Source organism: Oxyura jamaicensis, chromosome Z (assembly GCF_011077185.1).
Source record: "Oxyura jamaicensis isolate SHBP4307 breed ruddy duck chromosome Z, BPBGC_Ojam_1.0, whole genome shotgun sequence".
Taxonomy (NCBI): domain Eukaryota; kingdom Metazoa; phylum Chordata; class Aves; order Anseriformes; family Anatidae; genus Oxyura; species Oxyura jamaicensis.
In genome coordinates this window covers 12,022,291-12,040,791 of record NC_048926.1, presented here as the reverse complement: position 1 = coordinate 12,040,791, position 18,501 = coordinate 12,022,291, and the positions used below count along the sequence as shown (strand labels likewise).

General features: G+C 38.3%; 1 protein-coding gene and 1 long non-coding RNA gene across 7 annotated transcripts in view; one reads left to right on the top strand and one right to left on the bottom strand.

Moving 5' to 3' along the window:
* LOC118156567 overlaps positions 1-18,501 on the top strand; it is a 754,908-nt gene that overhangs the window by 178,838 nt on the left and 557,569 nt on the right. The window lies entirely within an intron of this gene.
* Positions 1-18,501, bottom strand: part of RAI14 (retinoic acid induced 14) — an 87,587-nt gene that overhangs the window by 13,275 nt on the left and 55,811 nt on the right. For all 6 annotated transcript variants that reach the window (XM_035310699.1, XM_035310703.1, XM_035310704.1 and 3 more), the window contains exons 4-8: positions 6,403-6,491; positions 4,620-4,684; positions 2,375-2,432; positions 1,589-1,659; positions 74-180 (exon numbers count right to left, since the gene is read on the bottom strand). In XM_035310699.1, the coding sequence (XP_035166590.1) occupies positions 74-180; positions 1,589-1,659; positions 2,375-2,432; positions 4,620-4,684; positions 6,403-6,491 (390 nt within the window). The remainder of the gene's footprint in view (positions 1-73; positions 181-1,588; positions 1,660-2,374; positions 2,433-4,619; positions 4,685-6,402; positions 6,492-18,501) is intronic.

The following is an 18,501-nucleotide window of genomic DNA, read 5'->3' as shown; positions in this document are numbered from 1 at the left end:
TTTTGGGAAGAGAGCATCGTTTGACAGTCAGTCCCAGAAAAGAATTAACATGGTGATGGTTAACCTGCTGTACCTTCCATTTTTATCCCTGGTGTTGACGTCTGCTCCGTGATCCAGAAGGTATTTGCAGACTTCTGTATGACCATTTTGTACTGCAAGAAGCAGAGGTATGTTCCCATCCTAGGAATGCATTTAAAGAAACTATAAACAATAATTCGACAACTTACAAATACCACCCTGAGATTTAAAGGTCAGCTATGTACCTTCCTTTTACACTGCACAAACAAGGCACTATCTGTATGTTTTTCTCATGTACTATAAATGTAGCTGGGTTTATTTAATTCCTTCCTTTAGTTCTGCGAATGGAATCACTCAGCAAAGCATTAGGAACAGGAATGCTTTTTGCTGTCTGTACTCCCTTTTCTGTTTGCTTAATGCTATAACATGGTGATTTTGCAACTATACAATACCTATAAATAAGTCCACAACAAAAAGGTTAATTTTAACTAAGTACAAGGCAAAAATAATCCATTTCTTAGAATAACAGAGTAACTTCAATTGGAAGATAACTTTAGAGATTTTTTTTTTCTCCTTTGCCCTCATTCCAGAGAAAGGCAAACTTGTCTTCACAGTACATTGCTCAGAGACTTGTCCAGTCAAGTTTTAAGCATGTCCATGGACAGAGACACCATGATGTATTTTGGTCCCATTTCCAGTGTTTCACCACCTACATGGTAATAATTCTTTTCTTCCTTAACACATAATTGGAATTTCCCAATCAGACCTACTGTCCAAACTGTGACCATTGCTTGACATCATTTTGTTGTGCACCTGAGGTGGGCTTAGCTCTGTCTTCCTCATGATCACCCATGATGCAGTTGAGGGCATCTTAAGATTCTCCCATAGCCTTCCTAATTCTTAGGATTAAAAAAAAAAAAGACAAACTTTTCTGCCTTTAAAATGCATCTGCTGAAATTTTAGATCTAATGTTCATGAGTGTTTGTTTGCTTGTTTTTTAACTCATCAAAAAGACCAGATAGGAAGATAAGATGGAGGAAAGATAAAAAAAAAAAAAAAAAAAGTTAAATGCCTTCCTCCCCCCGATTTTTTTTGGTCTAATTTCTGTCAGGTCCACTCTCTTTATCATCAGAGTTTTCTATCAGGCAACTGCATCATTTTCAAAGATAGATCTGGTTGTTTGTAGTCATTTCATAATACAGAATGTACTGTCCCTTAGCCTTTACACTATACCAAGTATATTTTTTTTTGCAGCACTTGCCACATAACGTTTGTTTCCCACAGTCTACTGGAGTGAGTGGGAAGACTTTTAATCGTGTTTTGAATATATCAGAATTGATTCTAGACACTTGTATCAAACCCTCAATTTAACAAACAGCAAACCCTAGCACTAGTATATGATAGTGGTTTCCCACATCTACTATGGCCAGCCGCAAAAGGAATATTCTCTGCCAGAGAAATCCAAAATGAAATACAACAGTAGCATTGCTTTGAACTACGATACCTGAGATTGACTGAAGGAGAAGGAAGTAAAAGCTTTGAAGCAAACAATGGGAGAAGAGGTACGTACCAAATCTTTGACGTTAATTGGACATTTGTGTTCACAGAGAAGTTGAACTGCCTGAAGACAACCACATGCAGCTAAAAGAAATAAAAAAACTAGCATGAAAGTCCATGAAACCCACTTTTTTTGAAACCTGTGTTCCACACTTCCCATTTGCAATATTGCATCATTACAATGGTGTTCAAGATAAACAAATTAAATCAAATCTCTGTTTTTAAGAAAGATGGAAAGAGACAAAGAGGATGAACAGCAAGCTGTATACAGAAATAAAACTATTATTTATAGTATAAATTAAGCACTGGAGTCAGAATCAACCTTATCTTAATTTTTAAGTATTTCAATGGCTTTGCACATGTAAGAATGAACTTGCTAACTATAATTAACTGAAATTTGCTATTCACAGTATTGAAAAATACCCCAAATTTATAAGCCATGAGAATGAACTTGTATCCCTTAGCTGTTCAAATCTTCAATTAGTCAATAATATATTCATTTTTAGAAAAGTAAACAAACTTTCATTGTCAGATTAAAAATGCAGGCATTTCAACAAATCTGACAAGTTGGAAATAAAATCGAAAGATTAGTCAGAGAAAGCTAGAAAAAAATGGAATGACAGAGCAGAAATAAGCCACCTTTAATATAGCTCACCATTTTGCCCACTATTTGTCCTATAAGTGGGAAGGGAGTCACTATATTTATGCATTTAGAACCTACAAAGCTTCACCAAGTTCACGAGCTAGGAACATCAAGCATGACAAAATACATAGTACACACTTTTAACAAAGAAGTTACCTGCATAGTGTAAAGCTGTTTTCCCAGAATTGTCAGTGCTGTCTACTGAACATTTACACTGTATAATCCAGAAAGGAGAAAAAAAAATTAGAGAAACACCAAGAAAATAAAACATACGTTTGATGTTAAGGCCAGAGAGCTGAACATCTCTGAGAACAGTTTTATGAGCTATTTCACAAAGGTCAGCCTGTACAATAAAAGTGAACAAGAATACTGATGAAAAGCACAGCTTTCCTCTCTACCAATCTGCTCTATCCTTTCTTGGTAACAGCTTATTCTGAAGTCATAGGAAACGCTCATGGTGAGAGACATATCCCTAGAAAAAAAAGTTACAGTTTTGGAACAGTTTCTATCTGAAAACCAAAAAGAATCTCTCCCCCCCTTGCCTGAAAAAAGTAAAAAGTTTGTATTTTACATTACACTAGGAGCTAAAGCAAACATATTCTAATGCATTAACATTACATTTTTTCTGTTGAAGGACATAATGCTTCACTTCCATTTGTAAGAACTAAAGCATCTAAAAGCCAGTTATATTTTGTAATATTTTAAGCCACCTGCTTACTGATTAAGCTAGACTTTGAAGTAATAAATATAAAAATATCAAATTGCAAATCTTTATATAGACTTGCTTTGGTACGGAAGATTTTACTTCTAGTTTATGGCAAAGATATCACACTGAAATTTTTAGTTTCTAAAAATCAAACATTAGATATTGCAACTTTCAAATGTAGCACTGCCTCCAATTCTTCCATGGTTTCTCAAGAAAACAATTTTGTGCAGGCTACCAAATTATATAACAAAAAATGTCAAGATTCAGCCTGTGTAAAATAATTATCTATGTTAAGATTAGACATTTCTCACATGTACAAACACCTTATATCACAAAGTTGGTCTACAGATGCAAGAAAGCAATCCAAAGATCATGAATTATTGGAGAATATTACCAAAGGGTTTGGACTTACAAACTTGCTTGGAAATACATATGTTGTAATAAAATTAGCAAGACATCAACAAAAGCAGTTTGTGGTTACAGTGGGCAGGTGAATAGGCAGCAGATATTTAAACACATCTAGTTGCAGAGTTGATCATGCTGTTGCATGCGATACAATTAGTGACAGCTTGATGTCACTGTTTATGCTTTAAATGGGTTTGCTCTAGAATCCAGTAGATTTTTCTAACCAAATCACAAAGAAAAGAGTCTTGCTGCTTAATCATAACCCCTTCCAAGTGTGCAAGAATGGCGGGGGAGAAGAGGGTGGGAGGTTCAGCTTGCAATGAGTGGGAGTCAATTAAATTTGACTCAGTATGGTCAGAGACATTTACAGGCATCAGTCACACCAGACTTGGAGAGCCCTGAAGTAACCACTGGAAATGAATTTCGAGGTTGAGAAATGGGATCCAATCCCTTTCTATACCACTGCGCTCAGGCAGTGTTATTTTGTAGGTTCATTATTTCATCCGTAGTCTTAGCCACAATCTTATTGATAATTCTACACTCTTTCTAAATATCTATCCCATTACTCTAATCACCTCCATCAACAAAACTTACGTGGCTTTCTGCAATGGAGCTCAGATGAACAATGCTTCTCCTTGCTTACTAACACACATCTTCAGCCTCCCTCAGTGTCCTAAGAACCTTCTCTTTATCTTCATTTTTATTTTTCTTACCCCCCTCCCCCTCCCTTCTTTCTACTCTTTTTCTAACCCCTCACTGTCCTTCACGTCATGTTGTTGAGGATTAGTATCAAACTACTTTGTTTTCTTTTCCCTTTGATTCTACATTTGACAGCCATTGTTGACACAGGCCAACAATGTATTTTTTTACATTGCACAGACAGAAAACATTCCAGTCGATCAATATCAAAGTCCCACCACACCACACATTAAGAATCCTCTTTCGCTATACCTGTTCTATACCATCCACTTCCAAGCCATCCAACTGCATAGACTGAGGTTGGGAAATTAGACGCCGTAGTCTGCTCGAGACCCAGCCCCACTACGTCAGATCAGTTGCAGAGGCAAAACTGAATTCGTGGATCACGCAGGGGAGATACCACAGTTTTCTATCATCTGTTCACAGTGCCTAAAAGGTCTTAAACTCAAGCATGTCTATTGCTTGCAAGGAAACGAGGCAACAGAACAGGAGTGCGGTACAGGTTATTAGCAGGAAGTATGTCAATATCTAGTGAAGAACCACCAAAGAGAAATCTCAGAAAAAATCAAAATAAATTTAATTTTACTTTACCTGAAGTAACCTCTTAATGCAATCAGGGTGGCTGTTCTTTGCTGCAAGATGTAAAGCACTGTGCCCTAGATCAACAAAAGCAAAGCAAATTAAGCATTCAATCACTCCAAAGCATTGGAATTAGCAAGAGAAAATAAAATAAAGTCCTGCATTAAGTAGAATACAGTTACAGCAGACTATTCCATTATCTGCCTGGACAACAATCTTAATGTCTAGCTTCACATACAGGAATGACACAAACATTGTGTAAAGAGTCTGCCTTAGTGGAAATAAGTCTAACATTATGCAGATATGTTTTGTTTCATATAAAACAATTTTCCTAAATTACACAGCCTCCCTTGCAGATAGATGTCGGTCAAGGTGTCTGCATGATTTATTTTTTTTTGCAATGAAAAAGGAAGCTAGCACGAAGAGCAAACCATCTGAATTCATCACTACAACAAATTTTTATCATCCACAAAATGCAAATATATGAGGACTCAGAACACATAACTATTTCAGTTTGCATCTTGTAGACATCCCTTTCTCTTAATTTACTTAGCATCTGTGAGGTCATATTTAGCTATGCAGTACAGTGATTTACTGTATATATATTAATGATGAAGATTTTGCAGTCTCTCCTCTAGTTTTATTTTACAGAGCCCCTGAAAAATTAAATGGGCCAAAGACAACAAAAGAATAAATTATCTGTGCATGAAAAGAAGGGTCTAAGATTTAATACTCAATAACAGACAGTAGAGCCAATTATGACAGTAAAACCTCGCAGCAAATAATGAGACTTTTACAGAAATGATGTTTCCTAAGAAACACAGGGTTGACACTCTCAAGCAAGAGCAGGCAACCTGTTATTTATCCAGATGACTAATAAAACCTGAGACAAGATGAAGTATGAATTCTGAGTAACACTTTTATTACTGCATATATTCTCTTATCATTATGTATAATCTGAATACTTCTTGTAGTATCACAGACACTTACTTCCTCCTCATGGAGGCAAATCATTTCAGTGTATGACAAATTCACTAGGGCTGTAATCGGTGGCTAAAACTGAACCCAACATTTACAGATCATGATTGCAGAGGCAGAATACTGACACTTCATTTAGGTGGTTCTGATAGCCAGACAAAATGCTGGTCACAGATTTCACAGATATGTCAACTGAAAAGAAGTGCTAAGAAGTGTTTGCCAGTTTCAAATTCAGCTTTCATTATTGTCCTAGTGGAGCAATAATTAAGACAGACTTTCACGGGCTGAAACAGCATATTTAATAGCTCTCTCTCTGTTTTAGCCCGTATCAGCTATTTTCAGTATGTCATAATCCTGAGGAAACATCTTACTGCAACTTCTGTGCAGTTAATGGAGTTAATAGCTTGGATACACATAAAAGCAACATACAAGACCTTGATTTCATCTATGCAAAATCTCATATGAAGTAAACAAAAAGTTCTGTTTTTTGCTGTTTCTTTTTGTTGTTGTTGTTGTTGTTTTTTTGGGGGGGAATAACAGCAATGATTAATAAAATCAAACTATTATTTTGCAACAGGAGTCAACTATAAATTCTGACATTTATCGTATTAGTGCAAAAATTTTCAGGGCATAGAATCTGAATTCTATATGCAGAAAAGCAAGCATATCCAAGCCCTCCATGGTTACAAGTGCTTTTCATACATGGTATGCAAGGGAGGGGGAGCAGTGCTGTCAAATTTTCATTGCAATCTGCACATCCAGAACTGTAGGCAAATGAAGCACATTATGCTACAGGTTTATGTTCTCAGAGGCATACCTGCACCATCTTGGGCTGTCACGTCTGCACCATGTGTCACCATAATCCTGAGGCATTCTGCGTGGCCTTTTGTAGCTGCCAGGTGAAAACTGGAAGAGAGCATTTACATGTCACTGTAAATGACACAGACCTCCTTTCTCCTTCATTCATAAACCAAGTACTGGCAAGTTCTCCCCTCCCTGTCCTTAGATATTTTGGCAACCCTCCACTACCTCCCAAGAAGATAATTGCTCTGAAAGTGAGAAAGCACATCAAAAACTTTCGTATTCATACATTTACACAGTCTGCTGTTTCATTAACCCAAGCCGTACACCTTATGTGCATCTATCTAGTCCAACACGTTTTGTAAACTACTGTTCCTAGTGATGCAATATATCTGTACAGAATTCCTGGGCTTAGGAAATTACTGAAGAAAATACTCTCAAAAAATGGCTTTGTTCTAGATACTCAGGGCAATCCTAATTGTCCTCTTCCAGCAGACAAAATTTAGTTCCTGTAAAAAGTAATTTGGTTCTCAAATTAAACTAAATCAAGTTCTGTTTCTGAACTGTCCTCTACAGAGCCAATCCTTCTTCACAGGGGAGGAGAGTGAGTGAGTGAGTGAGTGAGTGAGTGTGTGTGTGTGTGTGTGTGTGTGTGTGTAAAATAAATAAATAAATAAATCAGTGTATGTGAATGTAACATGGAGGAATTAAAGCTACTGGATTTTTTTGAGACTATGCTGGGGTTGTGTTTTCCAACTTTGGGTTTTGCTTTCCCATCTCAAGCATCTGCAGGACACACTGAACAGCATAAATTACTGAAGATATGATTACAGAATAAACCAAAGAAGTTATGCTGAATTCAAGACTTTTTACACTGAAAGCTCATCTTTGACATTCTTGGCACCTCAAGGATTCATAGAATTTAATTCACAGAATTTGATCCACAGAAGCATATACACATACTGCAGACTTAATTAAGATGAGAAGCAAGACAAAGGAAAACCTTTTGGAAGTGGATAAGTTTGTAACATCCTGACGCATATTGTGCCAACACAGATGAGTCTCAAGATATGGGCAGAGTACAGGCAGGCATATTACTTCCCCATGGTCTTACTAATATCAGCTTAATATAGAGAGCTGTTTTCCAACTGGTGTAATGTAAAAAAAAAAAAAAAAAAAAAAAATAGAGAGACAAAACACTTTCAATTACTATTAAATTGTGTATGAAAAGTCAGTACATTAATAAAGCGTGCCCCAGACTGAAAAAGCCAGCAATCCTGGGATGTTTTCTAATATCATTATGAAGTAGACGTTTATTTTTAATACACCACACCCCTACATTAAAGGCTTTTTCCCCCAACATCTAAAGGGAGCCTAATTAATCATGTAGACACATTTCCGCTGTATTTAAGAGTTTGTATTTTGGACAACTGCTTCCTTTAAGTGTTAAATCTAGCACTGAAAAATCAGCCTGCTAGTCAGAGCAACCAGGAATAACAAGCAAGAATGAAACAGGTATTTCTGGCACAGAGCATGTGAATTGCAACACTTTGGATCTCTAAGCTGCAGACATTTTCTCTGCAGCCTTCCTGAAAACCAAGCAGAGGAAAAAGACCTACAGACAAGATCTGTCAAAGGACTGAAAATTAATCAAAGCAGGAGCACTTCTGGAACAAAGTACCAAGTACAGCAACTACCTCCCTTCCTACATGGAGTACTTCCCCACTGCCTGCTGCTGACTCCAAATGGTAGGCAGGCAGTACTTGAGCTTTGAACTGTTCTCTGCAAGTATAAAAATATCCTGTATGCTTGTCTACTTGCTTACTACTGCCATAAACAAACCGAAGAGTTAACACTTCTAAAAACATAAAAAGTCCTGCTGCTGGCTGATCTCTAGTCATTCAGATATCAAAACTTCATGTACTTGGTGACCAATGCAAAGTTGTGTAAACATTCTTCTTCAGAAGAAAAGGTTTCTCAGGCTCTGGGAAAATGGCTGGGAGAGGAAGGAAAAATTCCAACACCTCTAATTCGGCCAGCACAACATACTGGTAAATATTGAAACAGATTCAGATACATTTGTGTAGACACGCAATAGAATCAAAGTCACTTAAATATCAGAAAGGCTGTGAAGCACACACTTGGCTCTCTTACACTTGACTATATTCATAAGAATAATAAATACTTGAATAATAATAACTTGGCTAAATCAAGAACATTAAGGTTATAGAAACAGACTGTAGAGGATAGCGCCAAACTCAACAAGAATATGCAAGAGCAAAAGAAGTTTGGTTTAGGTAAAATCAGACTGCTTAGGAAACAGAGAAGAAAAACTTAACTCATTTTAGGCTATGTACCTATGAACACATCAGTCTCACCAATGCAAACAATTCCTGTGGCAGCTCTCAACAAGTTATCACACATGCACATTCTTAGTTTCATGCTGTCAAAAAATTTACAAGTTAAGGAAACCCTGATCAAAAGTATTGCTTCTCCCAAACTGATAGGATCAAAGAAACATCTGTAAGCAGTGCAGGTGGTGAAAAAGATGAGAGAACACGTGTGAAGGGTGTAAAGATCTAACTAAAGCAAAAACATAGAAGTCATTTGGAGAGAGCTGGGAAAAGATAGGGTGGTAAGGTTTAACTTGCACTCATTTACAGTTATCTGAGCCAAACACTGTTGGGCCTGCTACTGTTCTCTCCCAGATGCTTAGTGTCCATCTGTCCCCTCCTTAATGCTATCATCTCTTACATAACCCTATAACAAGACGTTTTTTTCTTAATAGTCCATAAGCAATTGGGGTGGGGGACATAGCTAGTTAACTACAGCTTGGTAAACTGAACTGGTTACTGGGAAATCAGACCTGATTACAAGAGAGAATGGTTCCAGACTAGGATGAACCTGTTACCGTCATATTTAAGTCAGAGTTATTTGCAGAGAACTGGACACAAACTTTGCCTTGGGGAGTAATTCTATCTGATTTTAAAGTTATTAGTCCCTCCTTCACCCTCTCCCACCAAAAAAAAAATAATAAAACTTCAGGAGTGGACACTGAGAGCTGGTGAGTTGCAAGGGAAGCTCTTGAAACAAAGCCTGGAGAAACATATTTCAGTACAGAATAATTCTTTACAAGCTACATAAACTTTCCTAAAATACTTGAGGCAAAAGCTGCAGGTTTCCAAACACTGGAATTCTCACCATCTGGAAGCCTTGAGCACTGGTGCATTTTACTTGCATCCTTCATGAATAAACTTCCCTTTATATGAAAGCAAACAACTTTTCCTCCCACTTCCTGGTTTTGCAATGATTTAGACAAATAAAAACAAACATGTAAGTTTTGATTTGGAGCAAGGGCCACACTGAGGGTTACATTCTCACTCAGCCTAAATTCCCATTCCAACATAGTTCATTTTTCTTCCACAAAAGAGAAGCCTGTTGCTAATACTCAAAGCTAAATCTTGGTACCTCTGACTGAATTGATTTGAGATAGATTTATTTGATTGCTATCAAACATTTCTACCATTCCTGTGGCACAGGATGGTCTTCTACTATCACCTCCAGACCTTCCAATGCAGCAGAGTAGCAGCCACCCTTCCCACTGGATCCAGAAATGAGGCATGTCAGAATTCAGACCCACCTTTGCAGCAACTCATAAAGATCAGTTGTTTGACATTGCTTTTTCCACCGGGAATGTACAGGTCTAACTACTCAGTTATGAACAGGATAAAATGAAAAATGACGTTCTTCAGGAAAAACACAAAGCCTATTTGGAGCAAATGGCCTTGACAGTAAGCGGGAGCACAGCAAAATTTCATCAGATTTGGAGTCAACTGGAGAACAGCTGCAAGACTATCATCTCCAGGTCCTGTAAGGTGTAATTTTTTCCTGACCCAAAAAGGTTACTCAAATAACATTTTCAAATGCAGATAGATGCTTTTTATGAATGCTTGGTGACAGAATGGTGTGGACAGCTGCATATGACATCCCTGAACTAGTTGAAAATAGCAGATTTCTTACAGATAGATGTCAGTGAAACACAACTGTTCTAAGTAAGCCAGTCGTTTATTCAGTGCTAAGGATCTTTTCTGTGTTTCAGTTATAAAGTTAAGCTAGCAAGGGAATGGAGATTTCTTCAGTGAGTGTCTGACAGAGAGCACAAGAGTTCAGATACAGCTGGACTTCGCTAAGAAGTCGAGAATGAGTATTTCCAGAAATTATTTAAATGCCAGACAGTAACTCAAACAGAAAAGTGATGTAATTTTTACTACTCAGCTCATATAAATCTTGTGGTTTTGTTTGTTTGTTTGTTTTTTACAAATCTTTTACCACAGGTAAAAGATCAGAATTAATCTACATTTAGTGCTTAGACTTGTAAAAATTGAGTTAACTGAGTTTGCTGAGGTGGTGTTGGTAATGAGACCTGTGTATGCTGAATCCAGGTTCTCTGCTGAACCATTTACACAGCTACATCCTGCGAACTGAGCACAATCCTCTTACTGAATGTTATTTTGACAGCTGGCTTAAAACGACTGGGTGGTCTATATAACTAGAGAAAATACCACAAAATTAGAGTGGAACATGATGAAATAAGAAAAAATAAATATCAAGTCTTAATTTAAGACAATAACCTTCTAACACTAGGAAATTTTTATTCATGAAAAGAAAAATAAAATTAAAAGAGCAGAAAAATTACATCCTGTTACAGGCTGCATTTCTGTATGGCAGGGTCATGCTCCAGAGTTCTTTCAGGGCAGGGTCAGCATTCTCTGTAGCACAGAATTTCTCCAGGGTCTGAAAGTAGTCTGACATGGTATTTGCCAAAAACCAAAGCAAATAAAGAACATGGTTGAATTTTGGATGCTAAGTGAACAGAAAATAGCAAATACAGCATTTAGAAAATAGCAAATACAGCACAGAACAAAGTCAAATGTATATGCAAGAGTACAATACTATTGTTCTCTGCCATTTTAATCTGAGTGCTCTGAAAATATTTTAAGTGCAAGAATGTTTGAAATACACTATGAACTCACATATACTCATTGTCAAGGTTTATTTTGAGTAAAAACATTCCTCCCCATAGCACATCATTCTTCTTCATTTTCTAGTGTATGTCAAATCTTTGTTGACTTTCAAAAAATCTGACTTGTCTGCCAATGGTTTGATGATTTACAGTTTTCAAACTGACCAATACCTTCACACAAACAAACAAGATTGATAAATAAGATACAGAGCTGCTTGGAGTTTTTGCAATGCTGATAAGAGAGAGAAATGGAAGACATTCAACTCTTGCTGCTAGCAGATGGGAGAAGTGATTTTGCCAGGTATCTCAGTCATGAAGACAGCCATGGATTATCTGGAAAATTTTCTGCACTGATTTAAACTTTTATACATTTAGAGGCAGCATCTTGCATATAAATGTCTACAGCGATTTTCACAATCAGTATTATCTCTCAAAGCCTCAATTTCCCCCTTCAATAATAACAGCAAAAATACATTGACGAGATGCTACCTGGCTTTTGATTGCTTTCCACCATAGGCTAAGTGGCAGAAGTGCTAGAGTGTGGCAGAGACCTGACCAGGATGGGAAAGGTCTGCAAGTACAATGAAAGCAGCGTATTCTGTGCACAGATGTGCCTGCAGTGACTGTTTTCCCAAGTGACTAACATCCAGTGTGGTATCCTCTGGCATGTAATATGATGACGAGTAATTAGAGAAGAGTACTGTTTACTTTTCTGTGAATAGTTTGGGATTTTATCAACATAAAGAACAGTGAAGGAAGTAAGCCTTCTATACCCCCCCCCAAAAAAAAAAACAAAAAACTTCTGACACACCCTGAACCTAATTCATAGAAAAATAATCACTTTCAGATTCAAAGAATGGGAAAGGCCAAGAATGGTCCTGACTGAGAAGGTGTTTTCTGCCTTCCTCTGCTGACCCAGAAAGGGCTCTCAGCAAAGCAGTAACTCTGTTCCAGCAAGGATTATTCTTCCATGGCCAGCATCTGCTGATCCAGCTTCTGGTTCTGCTTCTTCCTTGCATCTGCAAGGGTAAGTAGGTACCCACATGAGCTGTCAGGGGGCACAAAACCAGTTGAAAAAAAAAAAAAAAAAACAAAGCTGCTTTCCACTGTTTCATCACAGTCACATGTGCATGCACCCTCTCAGTGCCAATGAAGGAACAGGACCAGCCTCAACACGGTGAAGTTTGAGAAGATGTAGAATTTCACCTTAAAACTAACAACTAAAATGAGACTCTGAACATTTCCCTGTGAAAGCTGCTGTATCTTTATCTTTGCCTTATCCTTATCTTTCATAATCAAGTGACAATCACTTGCTTGAAAAGATACACGTCTTAGAAACAGCCAGTGATTCAACTACAAAGGAAAAATTGCTGAAGCTCACTATTGGCAAGCCGGTCAATACTAACCATCTGGATGTATGTTACCAATCCTTAATTTGGGAATAAAAGCAGTCTTGCCTCCTTCACTAATGGAGTTTCTTTTCATATTTATTAGCTGAGCTTGAAAATGGCAGCAGCAGACTGCAGCAGAAGGACCAATTTAGATTATCCCCACCCTACAGCTGCTCTTACTCCCCTCTTGCTGCATTGTCCTCCTGCCTTTTTAAAGTGTGTCAGTGAACTGAGTTCTTGAGGCTTGCCCCCCACCTTAACCCAGAATAAAGATCTGGGAACGGGACTTGCTCATATTGGCAATCCACATGGGAAGGTCTTGGCAGAAATAGCTTCAAGATGAGAACCAAATTAAAATTGAGAGAGAAAGACAAACATTGGATACCACCAGATAAATCCTCATGAAGATACATTTCAGTTACTATATACATTTCTATACTACAGAGAGCCCATGAATACCATGATAAGCCCATTCAGATATTCAGCAAAACATAGGTTGTTTTAAAGGCATATCACACATCTATAGGCACAAATATCAATATTTACTAGGGTTTTATGTTTACATGGTTTTTTTTAACAATTAAAACCCATAGCTTTACACTGCATCCATTTCACTCCTGTTACAAGTAACTGTAGTAAATGTGGCTTTTCAGTAAATGCAGGCAGTCCATGTCATGCTCCTGTCATGCACACATTTGCACACAAGTGCAAAAATTATCATAGGAAAAACAGTTATAGGAAATACATTTCATTTTCAAGCCAGTGTTGGCACTATTAAAAACTCAGAAAACAAAATATTGTGGATTATAAAAGGCATTCTATCAATGAGCTGCTACTGCCTTCTGGAGTGTAGACAGATGAAGATTTCAAGAAAGGTGGCATAAGCAGTAATGGATTTAGGAGGAGCTTATGAGTGTTTCTTCCCACCTATCCTTCTTAGTAGCAGCCACTACAATGTAAAGCAGTGCACACAGCTTCTGTTCCCCTATCCTCTATTTAAATATGAGATGGTATCTGCTTTCCCTAATACACACAAAAAGCCCTCTGGCATAAAATATGTGGGTCTTCAATGTTAGCATATATTCTGGAACAGCTTTCAAAAAACACAGTTTTCATTTAGAGTTTCCAGCTTTGCCTCACAGCATAAAAAGTCTTGTTTCAATCATACACACCTCAAGGTACAGGACATGAAAAAAAGGCAAGCCTGCTGAATGGCTGTTTTCTTAATAGGAAAGAAGCAATTGCATCATGCACTACAGAAGCTGGCAAGCCACAGATTCCTGATTTTAGCCTTCAAACTCAGCAAAAATATCCAAACAGCTGCTCTTCAGAGAGATTTCTGAGATCCCCAGAAGTTTTATATTTTTCATTCTCAGGTTGTGTTCCAGCAGTTCCATTTTCATGCACAGTTTTCTTTGGCAAACTCTATTACCACATTACCACAAACTCCCCCTTCAAGTCTGAAACATATAGATTTTTCTTCCATGTACCATTAATTGTAAATCTAAGTGCTCACAACTTCAATTTGTCATACGAAGTTTCCTGCAGACTGTCCATTTTTAAAGGCCCTCAATAACTAACATCAGCAAATTGAAACAGAGATTCTGCCAAGGTCAAGATTTAGGGTACTCCTAGGTGTTGACTGAAAGTCTAAAGATTTGAAAAGCTGCTTTTACTGTTGACAAAAAAGAAACAAGAAAATGAAAAAGTATGAAAAAGAAAAGAAAAAATTGTATGAAAAAGAAAAGCCTAGAAATGAGAGCCGTGTTGCCTGTGCCTCTAAAGCTAAGGTCAGAGGAAGAAATGAGAGTAGGGAACAGAATAGGACGGTTCAGTTGCAGGGGACCTACAAAGATCATCAAGTACAACTGCCTGACCACTTCAGAGCTAACCAAAAGTTAAAGCACATTACTGAGGGCAGTGTCCAAACATCACTTGAGCACTGACAGGCATGGGGCAGCAACCACCTCTCTAGGAAGCCTCTTCCAGGGGCTGGCCACCCTCGTGGTAAAGAAATTGCTCCTAATGAAGCTCCCCTAGTGCAGGTTTGTGCTGTTTCCACACACCCTGTGATCAGTTCCCAGGGAGCAGAGACCGGCACCTCCCTTTCCTCTTCCCCTGCTCAGGAAGCTGCAGAGAGCTGCAGAGAACCTCTTCTCCAAAGCAGACAACCCAAGTGTCCTCCACCTCTCCTCACAGGACATGCCTTTCAGATCTTTTACCAGCTTTGGTGCCCTCCTCTGGATTCTTTCTTAAATGCTTTTCTTATCTTATGCTCCGGATCCAGTGCAGCATCCAGCATTTTCCTTGGTTGAACATTATGCCGTTGATGATTGCCCAGTATTTCCATCTATGTAGATTCCTCTGCAAGGCCTCTCTTCCCTCCCTGCTGCTGCTGTCAGCAGCACCACCCAGTTTAATATCATCAGCAAACCTGCTGAGGATGCATTCTACTCCTGCATCCAGATCACTGATAAAATTGTGGAATAGGACTGGCCCTAGAACTGAGGCCTGTGGAGCACCACTAGTGACTAGCCACCAGCCAGACTTAGCTCCATTCCCTGCAACCCTCTGAGCTCTGCTGTTGAGCCAGTTCATTACCAAGCACAGTATGAGCCTGTTCATCTCACAGTTGGACCATCTGTCCAGAAGGATGCTGTGAGGGGCAGTATCAACTGAAATCCAGAAAGATTGCATCTGCCCTTCATCTACCACATGTGCCACCTTATCATTTGAGATCAAATTACTAAGGGAGGACCTTCCCTTCATGGACTCATGTTTAACTATGCCTGATAATGGCTTTGCTCTTTAAATGCTTGTCAATAACATCCAGGATAATCTCCGTAAATTTTCCAGGTAAACAGATTAAACAGGTGTATAGTTTCCTGGGTCTTCTCTCAAGCCCTTCTTTTAGATCAGTGTAACATTGGCTAGCTTCCAGAAAAGCTTCCTTCTGATTGTTTCTTTAAAAGCACATCCCACATCTTGAGTCCAAAGTAGTTCACAATTAGCTTCTCAATATATATATGCCTTCTGGCAAAGCATCTTTTCAGCACAGAGTGAAGTCTCTGAGGAGGCCATAGATGTATCCAGATCAGTTCAACTTTCTCCCTAGGGCTAGGTAAAACCAGCTACCCATCTGCTGCCCTTGCTTGCAAGGCCAGAAGATAGTTCAAACTTCATTTTCTGTCCAACAATGAAAGCAATGACTAGCACCTCCCTCAGCCTCCATCCTACAACACAATGTGCTTGGTATTATTGTCTATAGGCCAGCAAAAGCTAATAACCACCCTACTACATGAAAAGTCATGAAATTAGAGTCAGGAAATCCCAAAGCATGTTAGAATAACAAGAAGCCAGGAAAGGACTGGAAAAGGCTGAGAACAACCGGGTAAAAGTTAATCTAAAGAAAATATTTTTGTTGCATGAAAATCCAGCAAGGCTTAAAAACTGCATACAGTACTCCAAGAACCAAAGAGCATGGATATCCTTGTTCAACATCAGGGATGTTGACAAAGGAGAGCTCAGGGTATGTGCTGTTTGAAGTTTCTGTGATTTTTAAACTTCTAACAGTTTGAACCTATTCAGATTTGAAATAACAGAACTATTCATTAAAAAAAAATAAAATAACTGTATGCAGCGAGCTTCTTTTCACAGGGGAATTATAACCTAAGTGCATTAATATATGCTCATAGTACTAACAACACTAACAACACACTCCTCAGAGACTACTGGTTAAGATGACGTGTTAACATTAAAAACTATTATAAACTTACAATTATAACTGTATCATTATAAACTATTATGTCTGTTATGGTAACGTATTTTCATTTAGCATTTCAGATAACTGTACCAGTAAAGCTTTTAACAAAGACTTCATGCTTGTGGAGAAAAGAATGGAATAGAGACACGTGAAGGAACAACCAAGTTCTGCACTTTTTCCTAACTCAGCATGCACCTGTAAAGAAGACAGCAGAAGATACAGAGTGGTATACAAGCCAGATAAAGAAGCATTTTGAAGAAAAAAAAAAAATCCAGCTTTTACATGTTGCTCTGTTTTGGCTCTCTGTTCCATTTCTATTCCTAGATTAGAGCACTTTAAACTAGCAGCAGCCAGTTAGTGTAATTAAAATTTACACATACAGCTCATTTGGTTGCATAAGACTTTGAAAAACACGTAAAACAACTGCAGCCCATTATGCAGATATAAATCTGAAAAACAACTGCAGCCTTAGCCCCATCCCCTCCAGCCTTGACAGGCCTGGTTCTGGCCCAGCCCACGGGAGGCACGCTTCCCCTCTGCTCCCTTGCCAGCTTGGATAAGAGGAGTGCAAGGAGCTGCCACAACACTTGTAACGCAGAAGCAGGGCACCATGCTCTGCCTCCATGTGAGCCAAGCTGCAGCTGTTTCAAGCCAGGCACACAAAAACTCCCAACTATCTAGGCTATGCTCCAATTCAAGCATCTCAGAAGCTTGTTGAAAACTGGCCAGGTCTGGTAAAATCTGGGTATTTGGCAACTCTGTGAACGGAGGTGCTTTACAGGGAACTCTGCCAGCTGCCTGGTGCTGCACTACAGGTTTGGCCAACCCTACCAGAGCAGGGCGGGTGGCTCACGAGGTACCCAAACACATGCACAAAGGCCCTTCAAAAGGCAGCTTGCTTTCTCCTGAGATGATAGGCCTACTCATAGACAATGAAATGCAACAGCTTATTAATAACAGCCATCCTATTGGTCTATCGGAAAAGCAAGTATAAAACAGAAGACAAGCTGGTTCCTAGAAAAAATGTATTGTTTCTCCTTGAACTCTTAACTCTAATCTGCAGGAAGTCCTGTGCATGTAAGACACTGATGTCATGGGATGTTTCTCAACATTCAGAGAAATTTATATTAAATAGAGAATTTGCTTTTCAAATTAAGTGGAATTTGCTTGGTTTTACCATACATTAAATTAGTAAACAGAAAGTAAGAAGCTTCACTTTCTCAGATGCAAAGTTTAGGATCTTCATAATTGAAATCAAACTAAGGAGATTAATTTGTCTCTTTAGAAGATCACCTAGTCTTTTTATTTTTAAACATGAAGGTAAAGAATACTAACATGTCTTTCAAAAATGCACATAACAGAACATGAATGGTGTTAGTTTAAAGTCCTGTGAAAAATATAGCTAAGAACTAAAAACTGAATCGTGGTACATCTCAAAGTCTAAGTGACAGGTCGTATACTCAAACCATCAGAAATTCTTTCAGTCAAGAGCCAGAAACAAAGCACTAGCATGAAATGCACTCCATGGATCTCATTTAAAAGCTTGCATAAGGTATGACTGTCAGTACTGCAATGTTTGTATGAAATACAGATTTTTTTTCATGTATTGCCAAACTCTAAAATCAAAGTTAAGTATCGCTCCTCCATTGTGGAGATACAAGCAATTCCTCTCACTATACATTAACAATTGGCTCATACTGAATATAATGGAAAGTTAATTAGCCCAATTTACTATCCTGGCAGAGCATGGTTTTGCCTAACCATGCCCAGATGTTTCATTAGCATTTCTAAGAGTTAGACGAAAGTGGAAAGTAATTTTTCAGGAAATTTAATATCAACATCTCAATTGAATTATATTCCATAACAATGCTGCAGGGGATAAGGGGAACTAAAAGGAGCAATCAGGATTTTAACCCAAAAAGATCTTCAAGGAAGCTC